This window comes from Muscardinus avellanarius (assembly GCF_963383645.1).
Source record: "Muscardinus avellanarius genome assembly, chromosome: 2".
NCBI classification, from domain to species: Eukaryota; Metazoa; Chordata; class Mammalia; order Rodentia; family Gliridae; genus Muscardinus; species Muscardinus avellanarius.
Window position 1 is genome coordinate 124263745 of NC_137787.1, and position 21350 is coordinate 124285094.

The 21350-nt window shown below is 36.5% G+C and overlaps 1 protein-coding gene across 2 annotated transcripts in view; it reads left to right on the forward strand.

Annotated features, from left to right (window-relative positions):
- Positions 1 to 21350, forward strand: part of CDK8 (cyclin dependent kinase 8) — a gene marked incomplete at both ends in the record, with an annotated part of 116545 nt that overhangs the window by 51659 nt on the left and 43536 nt on the right. For both annotated transcript variants that reach the window (XM_080689992.1, XM_080689993.1), the window contains 3 exons: positions 7813 to 7888; positions 14791 to 14901; positions 20041 to 20181. In XM_080689992.1, coding sequence (XP_080546118.1) covers positions 7813 to 7888; positions 14791 to 14901; positions 20041 to 20181 — 328 coding nt within the window. The remainder of the gene's footprint in view (positions 1 to 7812; positions 7889 to 14790; positions 14902 to 20040; positions 20182 to 21350) is intronic.

Consider the following 21350-nt stretch of genomic DNA (forward strand, 5'->3'; position numbering starts at 1 on the left):
AAAATTAAAAATAGAGCTAGTGATGTAGCTTAGAGGCAGAATGCCCCTGGGTTCAATCCCCAGTACCACATACAAAAGAAAAAAAAAAAAAAAAACCCCAGAGTTTTGAGTGATATAATAATTATGAATCCAAGTCCTAGTATCCAAAGGTGTAAGAAATATCTCCTGGAAATATTTGAAAACAGCAGTATCTACATCTAAGCTACACCCCTAGCCCTATTCATTTATTTTTTAAACAGGGTCTCACTATGTTGTGGAGGGCCTTACCAAGTACATGAGGCTGGCCACAAATCTACAATCCTCCTATCTCAGCCTCCCAAGTATTGGGATTACAAGTGTGCGCCACCATACCTGGCTTTGTTTAGAAATTTTAAATAAAATAACTTTAATTAAAAGCCATTTAAGCCAGGTGTGGCACACGCTTGTAATCCCTGCGCTTGGGAGGCAGAGACAGGAGGATCGTGCGGGTTCGAAGCCAGCCGCTCTGATTTAAGAGACCCTGTTTACAAATAAAAATATAAAATAGGTCTGGGAGTGTAGCCTGGAGGTAGAAGGGCTTCCAGGAACCCCAGTACCACCAAAAAAAAAAAAAAAAAAAAAAAAAAGCTATTTAAAAATGGTTAAGACCAAAGGATATGTATTTACTGGCTGGTTTTTTTTTTTAATTTTTCCATTCTTTCTCCATGTAGAAATACTATGCTTATTAGAAATACCAAAGATACCACAACACAACAAGTTAAACTGTTCAGATAACATCCCTAAAGCATTGGGACCAAACTGTTGATTATCTTGCACATCAGTGAGATCTTACCTCTCTAGTTCAGCATTCCCACAAACCCCTTCCCTTAATAACGACCATAACTCAGCATGAAGTGACAGTTGTTTATGATCATGTAATTAAGATAATTAAATTGTGAACTTAAAACATTAGTCTTTATGTTTTTCACAGTTTTTACTACATAAATAAGCAGTGGCTAGTTCAGCTGGGTTTTTTTCCCCTCAAGCATGACTTTGTAGAAAACAGTGTGCAGTCTTACATTCTAGCACAAGCTCTTTGATCTGGCTGACTATTCCAGACTATTCCCAAATGTTTTCCTGTCATTGCAGCTGATGGTATAATTCTTCAGACAACTCCTACACAGGTCTTAACTGCCAAACCACATCTGTTGACAATGTAATCAATATGATATGATACAGTTTAGAACTAGTTTTGAACTTTGAGCTTCTAAAACTGGTGTTAAATAAAACCAAAGGTCTCTGATTCCTAATCCTTTCTGGTGATGTGTTGTTACCCATCCCTGCTGGAAACAAATGACATGTTCTGTTTGTCTCTGCTTTGCCAAACTGTCTACTTTCTGTGTCTTGGATATGTCTGTTTCCATCCATTTGTAATGAGAACTCTGGCCCTTCAGGTTTTATAAATCTTGTCCTTCAGCTTGGGAAGTTTTCCTCAGTTATTTTCAGTGTATTTCTTCTTTTTTGTCTCCTCTGTCTAGAACTCCTTTTTCTGTATTGGGTCTCATAGATTACTAATTTTTCTACTTTTTAACCTTTTTCTCATTTTGTCCTTTTTTTTTTTTTTTTTTTGGTGGTACTGGGGTTCTTGGAAACCTTCTACCTCCGGGCTACACTACCACACCTATTTTATACTTTTTTTTTTTTAATTTAATTTAGAAACAGGGTCTCCTAAACCAGCACAGCTGGCTTCAAACCTGCGCGATCCTCCTGTCTCCACCTCCCAAGCACCGGGATTACAAGCATGTGCCACCATACCCGGCTTCTCATTTTGTCTTTCTGGTGTATTTCCTAGGATATATCTTCTTTTTCTTTCATCCAGCCAACTAGACTTCCAGCATTTTCTCTTTGGAGAATTTTGCCTTTGGAGAATTTTGCTGTGTAAATCTAATTGGTTCTTTGTGTGTGTGTGTGTGTGTGTGTGTGTGTGTGTGTGTGTGGCACTGGGGATGGAACCCACGTTCTATCTCCAAGTGACACCCCTAGCCCTATTTTTTTATTCTTTATTTTGAAACAGGGTCTCACTGAGTTGCAAAGGGCCTCACTAAATAGCTGAGGCTGTCTGCGAACTGTCATCCTGTCTCAGCCTCCCGAATGCTGGGATTACAAGCCTGTGCCACCACACCCGGCTTCTAATTCGTTCTTGACTTTCTTCATTGTCAGCTCTGATTTGACCTTTTTGGATTCTCTTCATCAGTTATTCTTTTTTTTTTTTTTTTTTTTTTTGTGGTACTGAGGGTGAACCCAGGGACTTTCTTCCTCCGGGCTACACTCCCAGACCTATTTTATATTTTATTTGGAAATAGGGTCTCAGTAAGTTGCTGAGAGCCTCACTAAGTAGCTGAGGCTGGTTTCGAACCTATGCGATCCTCCTGTCTCGGCCTCCCAAGTGCTGGGATTGCAAGCGTGCGCCACTACGCCCGGTCATCAGTTATTCTTTTGGTTTATAGCTTTTAATGCTGTCTTTTCTTCCATTTGTCAACCTTACGGGTTTATGTCTTTAAAAATTCTCTTTACTGTAATTTTAGGAGAGTTTTAAGAAGCTATATGTTCACTACTATCTTTACTAAAATGCTACTCAGTTTTTTAGCCATCTATGGCTTTTTACTTTCTATTTTACTCTTCCCATCACTTTAAAGCAAATATTCATCATGGTTTCTTCCTTTTCTTTCTGGTTTTCTCACATACCACACTTATCCTCATTTTATTTTTTTAAAAACAGGTCATCTTTCTTTCTGTTACTGTGGTAAATACCAAAGATAAACAAGTTTATAAAGAGAAAAGGTTTGTTTGACTCAAATTTTGGAAAGTTTAGTCCATGACCAATTGATTGTCCTGAGCAAGTCATTCAAGGCCAGAGCATGAGACAGAGCACCTCTTTGCCCTCTACCTCAGAATGAAAGATAGGGAGAGGAAGGGATCAGAGTTCCACTAGCGCTTCAGGAGCACACCCACCAGTGTCTGGAAATCTTCTTATTTGACCTCACCACCTCCCATTAGCACTCCTGACTGGGGATTAAGCCTTTAACACATGGACCTTTGGGGAACATTTAAGTTCCAAATTGTAGCAGGTAAAGTCTTGTATTCGTTTGTGTTGTATACCCTTTGAAAGGAAGCACATACACTGTAATTGTTTCCTTTGTGGAGACAAGTGGCATAAAGATCTCTTTCTCTAGATGTGGAGAGCCATTAAGGCTTTCCCCTGGATTGGTGTTTCTGACTCAGCTGACTGTCCTTCACCCAGAGTCAGCAAGGTTGGGGGTCATGGAGAGTTCAGAGTAGGTGGTCTGGGAGAAGATCTGATGGTGATGGCACGAGGGTGCTGATTAGCCTATCTGTAATATATGTGCTTTGGATTGGTCTTTATTGTGTTCTGGTGGTGGTAACACAAGGATGTTGATTGACCTGTGGCTGTGTGGATGCCTCTGAAGAAACAGACCCAGCATCGGTGCAATGGAGAATACTGACCCAGGAGTACTCATTGGCCCTATAGAGAGATGATAATATTGACCCAGAAGTAGGTGTCGACCAGTAAGTTGGCGCAATAGAGAATACTGATCCAGGCATAGTCGTCAACCAGTAGGAAATATTGACCCAAGAACAGGGGTCGGGCAGTAGAGATAGTAGGCTTGTGCCCCCCCATTCGAATAAATTAAATATTCTGAGAATCAAATTCTTAGAGTTAAATTCTTCATCCTCACGCCTCTCTTCAGAACCCGTACTTTTGCCGGCTGGCTCCGGCATCCAGACATACCTGTTCCTATTTCTAAAATCTCATTTGTTCTTAGCCTTCTCTCCAGTGGCCCAGCTGCCCTCCCTCCCTCCCTTGCTTTTTCTTCCTTTCTTCCTTCTATCCATCCTGGAGATTGAGCCCAGGGGCGCTCTACCTCTGAGCTACCTTCCCCCCACCCTTTTTATTTTTGAGACAAGGTCAAGTAAAATGCAAGCAATTAATTAGATGGAGGGAAAAAGTAATGAAGATTAAAATTTTTAGTTCATTGAGAAGAAATTGTCATACAGCAAGTTGACTATGGGGGGAGAGGATACTAGAGATTAAGCCCAGGGGTATTATACCTCCAACCTATACTCCCAGCCCTTTTTTATTTTCTATTTTGAAGCAGGATCTTGCTAGGTTGCTGAGCATCTCACTAAGTTGCTGAATCGGTCCTTGAACCTGTGATGCTCCTGTCACAGCCTTTCAAGTACTGTCATTATAGGTGTGTGCCACCAATGCCTGGCTGCAACCTGACCATTTTTTAAATAAGAAAAGGTAGTAAGTGTTAAGGAAGTAAATGGGTGAATCTTTGGTTTAATTTGGTATTGCCAGTTCCACACTTTTTCCTTGGAGGGCTCAAGTCTAGGATGTTTACCTCACACAATAGATAGAACAGAATGCATTATACTTCTGAATTAACACCTAGTTAAAGCTAAACTTTGCCCATGAAAATGTCCAATAGGCTTCTTCTGATTCCAATTGCATTTTATTTTTATATTATTAAATTCTCTAGGCCTTTCAGAAATCATTCATTCTTAGCATTAAATACAATATTTAAAATATCTTTTTTATATAATGAGTGCCCATGGTGTTCCACTGGAAAGTATGTTTTAAAACTGGTTATCATAAAACAATTTTTCCGAGCCAGGCGTGTTGGCGCACGCTTGTAATCCCCGCGCTTGGGAGGCTGAGACAGGAGGATCGCACAGGTTCGAAGCCAGCCTCAGCTACTTAGTGAGGCGCTCAGCAACTTAGTGAGAAACCTGTTTCCAAATAAAGTATAGAATAGGTCTGGGAGTATAGCCCAGAGGTAGAAAGCTCCTGGGTTCCACTCCTAGTACCACCAAAAATAAAAAATAAAAAAAATTTTAAAAATTTTTTCCCTCAGGGAGATAAATGTTATAACTGGGTTTGGGTTTTCTGCAAAATAAAGTGATGTAAGTTTAAATAATTTAAAATATAGTTTATTAATTGATTTTACAAGAAGTTTTTAATTCAGTTTCTCAAATCTCTACTTAAATATCCCACCTTACCTGTACCTTTCTTTTAGTATCTGACCTTATCTTTAAGTTTATAAAAACATGAGTCATCAAAGTGGAAACTACCCCAGCTTTTTTCCCCCAAATCAACTTCTTACCTTCTGTATCCATCCTTTTCTCTGTAGTCTTTCTATGAAAGGGGTATTTCTCCTTCTCACCCTAAATGTGGTTTCAGGATAGTGGTTCTTGTAATTTTCCTGCTCACTCTCCTCTATCAGCAGGTTCTTTTCTCTTGGGTCTTCTTCCTGTTAGCGCTTAACAATTCAAGTTCCATATTTAAAAAGATATTTTTTGTGTCCTATGTATTACTTTAGCTACTGCATTATTTTCTTCCCTTGAAGAATTACTTACATATATTGTTTGTTTCTTACGTACATTGTTTGTGTGTCTATGTCCCATTCATTCCTCAGCTTTTTGTAGTGGAGACACTACACTATATCACAACTGTTTTTGTATGGAACACTTTCTTCTGGTGACTTCATCATTGTGGAGATCAGTGGATACTTCTCAGGCCTTTTTCCATAGACTGCTTCCGTTTTTTATACGATTTACTATTCTTTGCTACTCTGAGGTCTCAAGTTATTTGGTGTATGCTGGCTACAATAAACCTGACTTTAGCTCTTTCCTGTTTTACAAATGTTCTGTTGGGCTTATCATCAGCCATGACCACTTAGATGTCTTATACGTCCTGAAAACTCGACCTACACAAAGGAGTTTATCATCTTCCTGTTCCCCCAAACATTTTCCTCCAGTGTGTTTCTTATTTCAGTGAGTAATCCTATGTCATTTGTTGCTCAAAGCAGAAGTTTTTAAACTTTGACTCACCCTCCTTCCTTACCTCAGTCATTAAGTTCTGTTGATTCTACCTTATTTTTTCCATTCTGTCTGTTCTCTGTACCGCCATTCTGTATTAGCCACCATCATGGCTCATGAGATAATTTTAATGGTAATTACTTTTGCGTGTTCTCTGTGATCCATTCTATTTATTCCCTCTAAGCATTCACAAGGCAAAGATAGAATTCTCATGTCAAAGAAAATTGATATGTGTGTGTGTGCGCGCGCGCATGCGTAGCTTTTCTTTTGTTTTCTTTTTTTGTATTGGGGATGGAACCCAGGGACATTCTATTGCTGAAATTACACCTCTAGCTCTATTTTATTTGTTACTTTGAAATGTTCTCCCTAAGTTGCTGAGGCTAGCCTCAAAACTAAGATCCTTCTGTCTCCATCTCCTAAGTACTGGGATTATAGGCAGCTCCACCATGCCTGGGCTCTAAGTGGTATTTTCATACACACACACAAACTTTAAAGAAGCTCTTCCTGTTGTCCATGAAATCCAAAGACTGCCATGCTCTGGCTCTGGTTTTACTCTCAGCTTCACCTCTCGGTTGTGTATGTATGTACCCAGTCTCTGTACCTCCTCTACAGTGATGCACACACAGCGGATCTCAGAGTATGATACGGGCCCTCCTGGGTGTTCCTGGGATCCTTTCAGGGGGTCTGTAAGTTCAGCACCATTTTCATAATAATCCATGACAGTCATGTGATTGCTCCTTTCCTTTCTTTCTTTTTTTTTTTTTTTTTTTTTGTGGTGCTGGGGGTGGAACCTACCTTCAGGCTATATTCCCAGACCTATTTTCTACTTTATTTGGAAACAGGGTCTCACTAATTTGCTGAGAGCCTCACTAAGCAGCTGAGGCTGGCTTGGAACCTCTGTAATTCTCCTGTCTCAGCCTTCCTAGTGCTGAGATTACAAGTGTGCGTCACCACGCCCGGCTTGCTCCTTTCCATTCTTATGAGTGCACAGTGTTTGTTTGTTTTTTTTTTTTTTCAGAGCTGATCCAATGTGTGATGACACTGTTGCTTTGATGGCTGATGAATGTGGGCATTTGTATTCTTGTGTTTCAAATTTTCTCATCTTTAGGTATTGATATATGCAACAAACAAAAGCTCTTCTGGGTCCTTAATTCCCAAGAGAAGGGAACCTGAGTCCAAAAAAGTGTGAGGATAGCTATGTAGGCCTTGGATAGATGATTCTTGCTCTGAGAGCTCTTTTCTTTGGTCTTCCACCAAAGCAACCTTTGGATAACTTTCCTGGGTTTATACTTGCCCTGTTATAGCACTTACCATTTTGTATTATGGCTGATATGTCTGGGCCAGTAGATGCAGAGAGCTCAGTAAGAGATTCCTATGGTATCCCCAGTACCTAGCACAGTTCTTCATACACAGTAAGTGTTCAGTAAATACAGGCGAGTGGGTATCTCTTCAGGCATTTGGGATGACCTGCAGCTATGTTCGTTATCAGATTATGATGATTGTAACATGTTTTTAAAACTATGATAATTTCATGCTTTAGTGATGCATTCTTAATTTTTTTGACTCAGTAACAATCTCAGTTGGTTTTGGAAATCAGGTTTTGTTTGTGTTTGTGTTTGTGCATGGATGGCATATGAAGGGAAGATACATACACATATTAGAAAAGAACCTATTAGCAAGAGCCAGGAGCATGCTCCTGAATCTGTGTCTTCCACAAATAACTGTGGAACCTTGGACACATCTTTTTATTCGTTCTAAGTTAGTTTTCCTCATCCAATAGTGGTAGACTAGAATAGTTATCTAAAAAGCTTTTTTCTACATGCTATTATAATTACATGGAAAAGATATAAAATGTTAAATGTGATTTATATGCATTTATGTTTTGCTTTATTTTCAAAATGCACATAAATACAGATTTGTCTGTGTATTGAAATAAGTTTGTTTTTACAGGAAGGATGATAAAGACTATGCTTTAAAACAAATAGAAGGAACCGGGATCTCTATGTCGGCATGTAGAGAAATAGCAGTAAGTGAAGCTCTTTTTATCATTGTTCCTATTAACTGATGTGTAAGTGTCAGCTGTGTAGGTCTCTGCTAAGGGGAAATGAGTAAAGATGGCATGTATTTCTAACAACAATTTTTATATAAATTTATTTATTTGGGATAAAGTTTCTCTGTTGTTTATGTAAATATAATTTTCCAATAAATGCCACTAATGATTATTTCATCTGAGTTTATAAAAGTGGTCAGTATTTATAAAGTTAACATTTATATTTAATAGGATGAGATTAATGTCACTACTTACATCATGTTAAAATGAGATCATATTTTTGATTACCATTGTATCTGTCTGTTCATTTGAGCATCTAAAAATTTGTGGCTTTTTCTTTTGGAAGCTTAGCTTTCCATGTGGCAATTAGAATCTCATTTTGATTCCCCAAAGAACTATTCTTCATATTAGTGTAGTAGAAATTATGCAGACTTTAAACTGATCATTACTTCCTTGAGATCTTATTTTAGTTTTTACTGTTATAAAACTATGGGTCTAAATTTCTTTTCTGACATAGAATATTCTAGGATATATAACTTTAAACTGATCATTACTTCCTTGAGATTTTAGTTTTTACTGTTATAAAACTATGGGTCTAAATTTCTTTTCTGACTTAGAATATTCTGGGATATTTATCATAATCTTTGTTCTTGTTGCTCTTAGCCCTTCTATCTACCATAAATATAGGCTTTTATGACCTGGAAATATTAATGTAAATAATTATGCTTATCTGTGCCAGTGTGTCTTCAATAATCATCGATTATGAAAAGTAAAGAGATATAGACAAGTTGGGATCCCCAACCTCGAGTATTTATACTGTGCTAATATGCTCATAAATCTGAGTGAATAGTGTACCAGGCATCATGATAGAAGTGTATGTAAATGGGAAAAGAATGGACATTTAGAGGAGAGAATCAAGGGACAGGTTTGGGAGGACATATACAAATTGCCTCCATGAAGGGGAGGAGTAAGTGAGCTGGAAGACATTTTTAACTGAAGGTAAAATGTGTTTTAATTAATTGATACATTTTTTTACACTTGAATCTTGAGACAAGATACTGTCATTAACTGTCAGTTCTTCAGCATTTACTATTCTATATATACAAGTCAATGTTAAAGAATTAAATCCACTGAACTATGGTTAGTGATGTTAGAAGTTAGGATCATGATTACTCTTGGAAGGAACAGAGATTGACGAGTGGCACCAGGAGCTTTCAGAGTGCTAGCAAGTTCTGTGTCTGGTGCTAAGGGTTTAATATCCAAATTAATTCCACTTTATGCTTGTTTTTCATGTGTTTTATTCAGTATTTTAACAATGCTGTAAAAATACTAAATTTTATTTAATTCTGGAACTTATCTTTACCTATGTGTTGGAAGCTATAAATGCAGTTAAGCACTAAAAGAAACAGAGAAATAGGCATGACTACTTTAGTGTACTTACTAATGGTTTGTCAATCTAAGAGGAGCAGAAATTTTTAATTTTGATGAAATCTTATGTACAAATATTTCCTTTTATAGCTGTTTTCTTTTTCTGATTGAAGAAAGTTTTTTTCACCCACTGATTAAAGGTCCAAGTATGGGCTTATTTCTAGGCTCTATAGTTTATTCCATTGACCTCTGTATCTAATCACTATCTTTACATCAAGACTTAAATCAAGTGGTATAAATCTACCAGCTTTATTATCTTGTTAGGATTATTTTGACTTTTAAGTCCTTTGCATTATCATGTAAATTTCTGAATCAACTAGTCAATTTCTATTTGTAAAATGTATAGTCTGGAATTATGATTTGGACAATTCAGAGAGCATAATATTATAATAATGTATATTAATATATTGAGACCAATGAATAAATATACATTCTTGTTTTATAAGCTTTATTTCCTCTCAAAAGTGTTTTATATTTATAGTTTTTTAAATTTGTTTGCTTTGGGGTGCGTGTGTTTGTGTGTGTCATTGAGGATTGAACCCAGGGGCATTCTACCTTTGAGCTATATCCCTACCCCTGTTTTATTTTTATTTTGAAACAAGGTCTAAACTGCAGAGGGGCTTCACTTAAGTCTCTTCAAACCTGCAATTCTGTCTCAGGCTCCAAGTACTGGGATTATAAGCATGTGCCACCATGCCTGGCTTATCTTTATAGCTTTTAATGTAGAAAGTTCTTAAAATTATTCTTCATGAATAAATCTAAAACATGTACTAGTTCTTGTTTTCTGATACTAAGATGGAATCTTTTTTTGAGTGTGTGGTGCTGGGTATTGAACCCCAGGAACATTCTACTTCTGAGCTACACCCCAGCCCTATTTTTTTGTTTGTTTGTTTTTTTGTTTTTGATTTTTGGTGGTACTGGGATTCCTAGAAACCCTTCTACCTCCGGGCTGCACTTCCAGACATATATTTTTTTTCTTTTTAATTTGGAAACAGGGTCTTTTAAGCCAGCACGACTGGCTTCGAACCCGCATGGTCCTCCTGTCACTGCCTCCCAAGTGTGGGGATTACAAGCGTGCGCTACCACGCCTGGCTTTTTTTTTTTTTTTTTTTTTTTAATTTTGAAACAGGGTCTCTTAAATTGTGAAGATCCTCATTAGGTTGCTGAGGCTCACTGCAAACCTGTGATCCTTCTGGTTTCACCTCCCAAGTACTGGGATTACAAGCATGTGCCTACCGCGCTCATTTTTTTTTCTTTTTTGTTCTTTGTTTCTTTTTCTTCACTTACCTAGCATGTATTGACAAGATACAGTTTTAAGTATTATTAATTTATGTTTTATTTATTTGTATTTTAAAACCTTAAGTTAAATGTGATACTGTATGTGGCCACTGGGGCAAGCCCAAGTTTATGGTGTGTTAAAAGCAGTATCCTCAGTACTTAGAAATCATAAGATACTCCTCTCAAATAGAATTGGGGAAACAGGAAGTTTCTGTGATGGGAATTGTGGAATTGATGTATTTACCCTTTTATTTACAAAAGGGTGAAAAGTAACTTCTAGAATATTAAGAAGTAGGCATTGACATCTATGTTATCTGTAAAGTTCTTTTCATCAAAAGGGAACACTGGAGTGTTCAGACAGTTTATAGCATGAGCCACAAGATAGTGCATGTGGTAGCTAAGATGCCAGACTCCCTTGGCTCCAGCTCTTCCTTCACTTGCAAAACCAAAGCAAGTTACTCAGTTCCCTCGCACCTCACTTTCCTCATAGGGAGCAATAATAGTGTTGTATAGGGTTTGTTCTGAGGAGCTTGGGCCATTTCTTAGAGTATAATGAACTCTCAGTAAATGTTAGCTACTCTCCAGAAGTGTTATTCAGTAAACTTTTGTTACTCAAGCCACATTCTGAATTGTCTGCTTCTCTGCATTTGTCTTTTACTAGAGGACTTCAACCAAAGGTCTTAGAACATTTTCTATCCCTGAGACCTAGCAGAGCATATCCCATTATGCCTGGCATGTAGGAAGCCTGTAGTAAATGCTAGCCCTGTGAATGCATCAGCACAGCAACTGGAAGGTCTTCAGTATGAATATCTGCTGAGAGGTCCCTCACCTCTGAAACTCAGTTCCATGCTCTCACCTCACATCCACACGGCCATTCTCTTAATCCCACAGTGACCTGTTTATCTCCTGATGTGTCCTCCTTAAAAAAAACACCCAACACACTGTGTTTACTTAATAGTAATAGTCACCTACTGTATTTGCTAGGGCAACTGTAGCAAATTACTACAGACCAGGTGGCTTAAACAAAAAGAGGTTTGTTTTTTCAGTGTATAGACCAGGGTTTCATTTATAGTTTCTCCTTGGTGTACAAGTGGCTGTTACCTTTTCATTGCTGTTGCTTCAGAATGTCATTTCACAGTACCCCTAGTATTTCTCTGTGAGGCCTCATATACTCTTAAGAAGGCATTGGTCAGATTGGATTAGGGCCAACTCTTTGTTTTATTGGAGCCTTGTAATTATACATCAGAGTGACATTCAGTGTGCTAAAAACTATGCGCACACGGCTCTTTGCCTACTTTCCTCTACATCCCACTCTGCTCCCCCCATTCCTTCTCCTTAACATGGTGGATGCAATCATGGTTAGAAGTTAGTTGAGGTTGTTAATAATGTCTCCATATATTATAAGGCCATCTCTTAACCCCACCATTTTCCCAGATTAGATCTTTAAAGGCCCTATCTCAAGTATAGTTACATTTAAGGGTACTGGGAATTAGGGTTTTGTGTATGATTTGGGAGAACATAATTCAGTTCATAACATTATTAGTTAGTGCTGTTATAATAAAAACTTAATAATAAAGTCATTGCCCTCAGATTTGTTGTCTGGCTAATCAGGTAGATTTTGAAAACAATAGTATTTCTAAGAAATAGGTTGCTTTTATGATGAAACCACTGATTTTAGCCATAGAACAGAAGCCAAAGGATGTGTTATATAACATCCTTTAGTTTAGTTGTGGATTTTGTTGATTCATACATTTATTTATATATTTATCACATAATTAGTGAGATCCTTCCAAGTGCCATTCAGTGTGCCAGTAGACAGCGTGCAGGGTTGAGGTGCATACACAGGGCCTGCCATTGTCAAAGTCACCATCAGAATATTTAATCATCTGTGTTTCTGTATTACACGATTCCTTCAGGGTAATAGCTCTGGGAGGTGTTGGTTGTTCCAAGTGCTAACTTTGTGTTTTAGAAGTTAATTAATTTTAAAAGCACTTAAGACCTGGTCTGGCCACCTTCTAGGAATCTGACCTTGAGCAAACTACTTAACCCTCTTAACCTCCACTATGTCTTCATTTGTAAAACAGGGATAATATAAACATTTCATGGGCTTAAGTCATGATTGAGATAATACATTATATGTTTAGTACTGTGCTTGGCACTGAAAAGAGCTTAACATGGTGGATGCTGCTAAAGAACTACAGTTCAGCAACAGAACAAACTACCTGGCTAGAAAACGAACAAAGGACTCAATAGTCATTTCTCCCCAAGGTGTTATACAGATAGCCAATAAACACATAAAAAATACTCAATACAGTATTATTAGTCAGTGGAGAAATGCAAATAAAATAAAAAACAATATCAATACCCACTAGAATATCTGTTTTTAAAAAAGTGCTATCAAGGATGTGAATAAATTGTAATTATCAGTCATTGCAAATGGCACAGTTGCTGAAATAATTGGTGGTTTCTCAAAAAGTTAAACAAACATAGAGTACTCTTCTGATCCAGCATTTCTACTTCTGAGTATATGCCCAAAGCATCGACACTAGAGACTCTCAGATACTTGAGCAACAGTGTTCAAGCCGGGTCTGCTGGTGCACGCTTATAATCCCAGCATTTGGGAAGTTGAGATAGGAGGATCACAGTTAGCAGCCAGCCCCAGCTACTTAGTGAGTCCCTTTGCAACTCAGTGAGACCCTGTTTCAAAATAAAGAATAAAAAAAATAGGGCTGGGATGTAGCTTGGAGGTAGAATGCCCCTGGGTTCCATCCCCAGTACTGGGGGAGAGCAGTGTTCATAGAAGCATTATTCAGAATAGTTAAAAAGTTGAAGCAGCCTAAGTGCCATTGCCACATGAATGGAATTTTTTAAAAAGGTATATATAAACAGTCCTTTGCTTGTGATGCTTGATTTAATATTTTCTATCTTTATGATACTGTGACCTTCATATGCATTCAATAGAAACTATACTTCAGAGTTTGAATTTTGGCTCCCTTCTCTTCCCCAGCCTGTATGCTCTGCAAAGGCAGTGGGCTGCAGCTTCCATTTAGCTCTGCATTCTGGATCCATAGCTATACCCTGTAGTGTATTGTTTGCCAAAGTTACAGTGTTCAGCAGGTTAGGTGTATTAATTAAATGAATTTTTTACATAGGATATTTTCATCTTATGATGGGTTTATCAGGATGTAACCCTATTATAAGGTAAGGAACATTTGTATGATAGTAGAATGCATTTGCACATAAAAAGGCATAAAAGCCTGATGCAAGCTATAGCCTTCAAGGATGAATGTAGAAGACATTATGCTAAGTAAAATAAGACAGAAACAAAAGGACAGGTATTGTGAGAATCCACTTATTAAGTGACTAGGCAAATTCTTTTTAGAGCAAAGTTTCTAAATAAAGATTACCAAGGCTGGAGGACAATTGAAATTGTTTAATAGGTACAGAGTTTCTGTTTAGGATGATGCAAAAGTTCTACAATGGTTAGTAGTGCTGGTTACACAACATCAGAAATACTTCATGCCACCAATTTGTACACTCAACAGTGGTTATAATGGTAATTCTTATGACATATATGTGCATGCATGTGTGTGTTTATAGCCACAATATAAATTAAAACAAGTAAGCAACAATAGATTTACTCAATTATTCTTTTTCAGATTTTTCTCATTTGTTATTGAAGGACCTGAATAGGTGTCTCAGAATTGTATGGGTGTTTATTAAATGTTTAAGATTGCTTACCACAGGGTTCATACTAACTTTAAATTAGAGCTAGTATGTTTTTATGGAGTCTCGCCTCAAGCTCCTGGGCTTAGGCAATGCCCCTGCCTCAGCTTCCTGAGTAGCTGGCATTGCAGATGTGCATTACTACACCCAGCTTGGTGTGTTTTTTGCTTTTGTTTTTGTTTTGTAGTACTGGGGATGGACTCAGGGGCATTCTACCTCTAAACTACACTCCTAGCCCTATTTTTTAATTCTTTATTTTGAAACAGTCTCACTGAAGTTGCAAAGAGCCTCACTAAGTAGCTGAGGCTGTCTTCCAACTATGGATCCTCTGGTCTCAGCCTCCCAAATGCTGGAATTATAAGCTTGCACCACCATGCCCAGCCTGGTGTGATTTTTAACATAATGTTTGTGATAAAATTTTTTAGTGGATCTTCTTTGTTTTGCAGTTACTTCGAGAGCTAAAGCATCCAAATGTTATCTCCCTTCAAAAGGTGTTCCTGTCTCATGCTGATCGGAAAGTTTGGCTTCTCTTTGACTATGCTGAACATGATCTCTGGGTAAGGTGAATTGCTAGAAGATTTAATAATGGTTCAAACACTTTCTACTGGTTCAATCAGGGATTTTTAAGAGTGACTAAAAGCAATTAGGTGCTCATCCTTCTCTGTAAGAATCAGAGTTTTGAAAATGAAAGTGACCTCATAGAATGCAGTCAATGCATTATCAAGGCTAAAGTATTTTGCTTTGTATGATAGGTTGAATATCCTTTATCTGAAATGTTTGGGACTACAAGGGTTTTTTTATTTCAGAATTTCTCAAATTTTGGAGTCTTGGGGATGGAACTCGAGTCTAAACACAAAAATTTGCAGGAAATTATATTTCTTAAACACAGCCTGCTAGAAAATTTCTACACTACTTATAATAATTTTGTGTGTGAAATAAAGTTTCATGGTATGTACTTTCCTGCTTGTATCATCTGTTGACACTTAAAAAGTTTCCAATTTTGGAGCATTTTGGATTTCAGATTTTTATATTAGGGATTCTCAACCAATATTACTTTTTGATCCTATTAGTTTAATCTTTGTATTGAAGAAACAATAGAATACAAAACCACAAACGATTACTTTATTGTTTCATAGTAATAAATATTTTTATTAAATTATTTAACTTTTGCCGGGCATGGTGGGAGGCAGAGACAGAGGATCACAGGTTTGAAGCTAGCCTCAACAACTTAGCAAGACTCTGTTTCTAAATATAAAAATAAAATAGGGCTGGGGGTGTAACCTGGTGTGTGTGTGTGTGTGTGTGTGTGTGTGTGTGTGTGTGTGTGTGTAACTTTTGCTATAACCTGTAAAAGCAAAAATACTTTTATTTTGTAATAAGAAGGAATTTAAAATGAGGAAGTGTTATATGTCTGTTAAAGGAGCAATATGTTATAAGCTATACTTTTCTTGTCTTTTTGTTTTTTCTGAGGAGCAATTTTGTATTTAAAAGTTTTATAAGTTAATACTTTATAAATAATAGAAAACTATTAGTCATTTATTAGATATAATTTTCCAATGATAATTGACATTTCAATGTATTTTATTTTCATCAGAAGTAATTAAATATTGTTTTTACTTGAACTGGAAATAGGACACACGGAAAGTTCTTTGTGAATGAAAACTCTACCACAAAATGAGACTAATGTAAAAATAGATTCCAGTATGGGTTGTGAATTTAGGTTATTTATTGTTTTACCTATAATAAAAATATTTTAGGTATTCAGACCCAATTAAATATTTAAATATTTTTTAAAATTAAATGATTACAATTTATTAGTTTAATGTAATGAAAAATAATGCTCTATTGATATAAATATTATAAAATAAGAATTAAATTTATCTTGTTTAGGCCGGTGTGGTGGCACATGCTTGTAATCCCAGTACTTGGGAAGCTGAGATAGGATTGTTATACATTTTTATTTTTGAGGTGATATCTTTTATTTAAAAGAAATACATCAAATCAGATTGCTATTCTATTAATAAAAATGTTAAATCTAGATGGCCAGTATTACATCAGACACCACAACCTAACACAGAATCTTATCATGTAATATAAACTTAAGGTGAATAGTACTGAATCCAGTAGCAAGTAGATATAAAACTAATATTTAGTTTTGCATGTAAGTCCAGTGCTCAGACTTTAGCAGTTTATCATAAATTGCTATTAATAGTATATAATGTACAATGTGGATAGTTTGTCAATAGCCTTATTAGCTTACTCATTGGTACCACATAGGTCTTTTAAAAGCTTATTTTCATAAAAAAACAAATGATAATTCAGTTTACTAACACCTCTATCCATCTTATGTTCTTTTAGTTGAAATGTCAAAGTAAACTGGCTGGTGTAAAACAGCAGAGGTTAGCAAAACAGTCATAATAAAAAAATTATTTTAAGCTAGGCATGGTGGCCCACTGTTGTAATCCCAGTATTTGGGAGGCTGACACAGGAGGACTGCAGGTTCACAGCTACCTCAGCTACTTAGTGAGGCCCTTTACAACTTAGTGAGACCCTGTTTCAAAATAAAGAATGAAAAATAGGGATGGGGGTGTAGCTCAGATGTAGAATGTCTGTGGGTTCAATACCAGTACCATAAAACAAATCAAAAGATTATTTTAAAGAGAATGTAGTTATTGATGATATTTCATGGTATACATCCCACATATTTGTTATATAGCCCTGGAATTTAAAGAAAATGAAGATAAGTTCTCTCAGCTATAGTTACTTATCATTTTAAAATATTGGTAAAAGTAGCCGGGTGTGGTGGCGCACGCTTGTAATCCCAGCATTTGGGAGGCAGAGACTGGAGGATCGTGGTTCACGGACAGCCTCAGCTACTTAGTGAGGCCCTCTGCAACTCAGTGAGACCCAGTTTCAAAATAAAGAATAAAAAATAGGGCAGGGGTGTAACTCAGAGGTTGAACACCCCTGGGTTCCACCCCAGGCCTGCAAAAAAAATTTTTTTAAATAAATAAAATATTGGTAAAAGTAAAAAGTTACTTGTAATACTCTTAAATGTGAACTAAAAAATGTGAGTCAATTATCTTATCTCCCCTACAAATTTATTCTTTTTATTTTCACAATTTTCAACAATGTTATTATTGTTATTGTACTGGGGATTTAACCCAGGAGCATCTTACCTCTGAGCTGCATCCCTTTCCCTTTTTTATTTTTTATCTGAAACAGTCTTAAGTTGCTGAGGCTAGCCTTAAATCTTTGATTCTCCTATCTCAGCCTCCCAAGTACTGGGATCACAAGTGTGCACTACCACACTACCACTCCCGGCTCTGACAGGTTGTTTTTGTTTTGTTTTGTTTTGTTTTGTTTTTCTTGTACTGGGGATGGAACCCAGGGGCATTCTACCTCCGATCTACACCCCCAGCCCTATTTTTTAATTCTTATTTTGAAACAGAGTTTCACTGAGTTGCAAAGGCCTCACCAAGTTGCTGAGGCTGTCTGCGAACTAGCATCCTTCTGTATCAGCCTCCCAGATGCTGGGATCATAAGCATGTGCCACCATACTTGGTTTTCAGTGTATCATCTTAAGGAAGACAGACTTTGATTGTCACATCACACTTTAGATACATGATAAAACATTCTGTAAAATTAATTTAAATGTCACCCGAGCTTGGTAGCACATGCTTGTAATCCCAGCATTTGGGAGGCCGAAAAAGGAGGATTGTAGTTAAAGGACAGCCTCAGCTACTACTTAGTGAGGCCCTTTGCTATTCAGTGAGACCCTGTTTCAAAATAAAGAATAAAAATATTAGGGCTGGGGATGTAGCTTGGAGGTAGAATGCCCCGGATTCCATCCCAAGTACCATAAAAAATAAATAAACAGATAAATAAACAGATAAACAAATATCAAATACCTTGGAAAAAAGACTCAGAAGAAAATTAGAATATCCTAATGCTGCTATTTGATTATAGATTGAGATATACTTTACCTTCACATTTGGTATTTTTTGCTGTATAAATATATTTTTTCCTTGAAAAGTAAAGTTTTTTCTTTTATGTGTTAATCTATATAGCATAAACAAATAGAAATTGAAAATATTAACTCTTATTTTTCTTATGTTTACTAATTTCAAAAGTATGCTTGATGTTTACCTAAATATATGACCAAGAGTCTGCTCTGTACAATATTTGATGTTAGGTTTATGTATAATAGTGTGGGAGACATAGTTGACTTCAAGATTTTTTCGAAATTTAAGAATGTTTTAATTAAAATGAAGAAGCTTATCTGGGCCTGTTTTTGCATGCCTGTAATCCATGTGATAGGCTGAGATAGGAAGATTGCAGGTTTGTAGCCAGCCTCAGCAATTTAGCGAGGACATCTGCAACTTAGTGAGACCCTATTTCAAAATAAAATAAACAAATAATGCAATAATGCTAGGGATATAGCTCAGATTTAGAATGCCCTTGGCTTTAATCCTCAGTACAACACACACAAAAGAAAAGGAAAGAAAGACAAGACAGAAAGAAAGACGAAGCCTGTCAAGAAAGATCGAAATATTAAAAAGTTTTATATAATAGCCGGGCGTGGTGGTGCACGCTTGTAATCCCCGTGCTTGGGAGGCAGAGATAGGAGGATCGCGCAGGTTCGAAGCCAGCCGCGCGCGCTGGCTTAGGAGACCCTGTTTCCAAATAAAAATGTAAAAATAGGTCTGGGAGTGTAGCCCGGAGGTAGAAGGGCTTCCAGGAACCCCAGTACCACCAAAAAAAAAAGTTTTATATATTTATTTATCATCTTTATAGATGCATTTATAAGGTAGTTTTTGTATTTATGAAGTTGAATTTTGTTTTTTTTATATATTTAGTAACATATATAGAAAACTATAATGGATAGCACAAATTTTTTTCCTTATCTGAATCTTTTGTATTGCTAAATATTTTGTATTGCTAAAAACTGTAAACTGGTCACTTGTTATCATTTATTTGTTCTTGTATTTTTTTGAAACATTTCCTATTTTGGCTTTTCTTATAACCTGAATCATAAATAGATACTACATCTATGTTGAGAGCCAACCAGCAATATGTTTTGAACTCTGTTCTTTTTTTCTTTTTAAGTTAATCCCTAGAGAATAAAAACATATTTTGTTCTTGAAAATGTTCTCTAGATAAATAGTGGTCAAGTATACTCCAAAAATAGTTTAATTTTAATTATTTTTAAAAAAAAATAAGCCGGGCGTTATGGCACACGCTTGTCCCAGCATTCGGAGGCTAAGACAGGAGGATCCGGGTTTGAGGCCAGCCTCAGCTATTTAGTGAGGCCCTTTGCAACTCAGTGAGACCCTGTTTCAAAATAAAGAATAAAAAACAGGGCTGGGGATACAGAGCAGAGGCAGAATGCCCCTGGGTCCCATCCCCAGTACTGAAAACAAACAAACAAACAAATAAAAAACATACTATTTCCTACTTTCCTAATTTCATCATTTATTTTCTAAGACACTGTCATGTACTTAGGAAATGGAATCCTAGTCTTATTTAATTAGGGAATCTTAAAGTTATTTATGTCATTCAGCATAATGAAAAATAATATTTTCATTATCTCTGGCAATCCCTGAATGTTTCATTTTCTGTTAGGAGAAAGTTCATATTATCATCTTGCTCTTCTTTCTTTCTTAGCTTCTGATGATATTTTCTCTTTCTTTCAGCATATAATCAAGTTTCACAGAGCTTCTAAAGCAAACAAGAAGCCTGTTCAGTTACCTCGGGGAATGGTGAAGTCGCTCTTGTATCAGATCCTAGATGGAATTCATTACCTGCATGCTAACTGGGTGTTGCACAGGGATTTGGTAAGTTGATCTGTGCTGGGTTCAAACTAGAAAGGTGCAGTGCTGTTGGTGGGCCTTACAGAGGGAGGGGAGTGCTGCAGTCTCCAAGCATGGCCCATCCTTGTGCTTGCTTCTTTGAAGTTCACTAGCTGGTATTTATTGCAAAGTGAAAGAAAACATTTGCTTTCTAAGCTTGTATTTTCTTTTAAAAATGTTCATAAAGCATTGACTTGTTTTATATCTATTATTAGATGCCAGCAAACTGAAAATTAATATGTTCATGAGTAACTTGAAAATTAAACTTTTGGAGCCTATTGCATAGTAAATTACATATTAGAAGAGAAACAAATATTAATTCAATCTGCTTATTTTTTTAAGCCTCACAATATTAGTAGCAGTCTGTTGGCCAATAAGCCTTTATTAATTACAATTGAAGTATAAGAAACCTTGCCTTGTTTAGATACATTGAATTTTTAAGAATTTATAAACTTAAAAAATTTACTTTCTTATTTTTATTTTATCTGGCAAATAGTTTATGCCTCTTTTTATTCATCTAGCTAATCATTATTCATTAACTCTTCATAGATTTAAATTACTTCAGCCTCAAATTGTTCTCACTGTATAATCAAGTTGTGCTTTTGTGATTTTTGTCTTTGTAAAGGTAATAACTACAATAAGATTTATAATAGCACCTTTATTTCAAACAATTAGAAACATAATGCTGGGAGTAAGAGTGCTATTGTCTCTAATTTTATGCATACCAAGAAAACCCTGTAGACTTGAGGTGGAGCTGATCTGGGGCCTGGAACATGCCATTCTTTTGAAGCCTCTCCATATTTAATGCATCCGTGTCTGGCCTTCAAGTCAGCTGCCCCAGTGGCAATTTCTGCTTCTTTTCATCTTGCTTCAAGGAATAGCCTCAAAGTACATTTCTTAGTAGTTGTTTTATCTCTCATTTTTATACCTATAAAGCATTTAGACTAAGACCAATACACAACAGAAATTTGATGAACTCTTTTCCTTAGGTTCTACCTTTATTTTTAGTAGGATTAGAATATTTCACATATGTATAATAGATTTACAAAACAGAAAGAAGACTAATCTTTTGCCATTTTTGGAAGCTGAATATGATCCTTTAGTGGTAGAGTCACAAGTTAAGGAAAAACATTTCTAGTTTTGAGTTACCAACT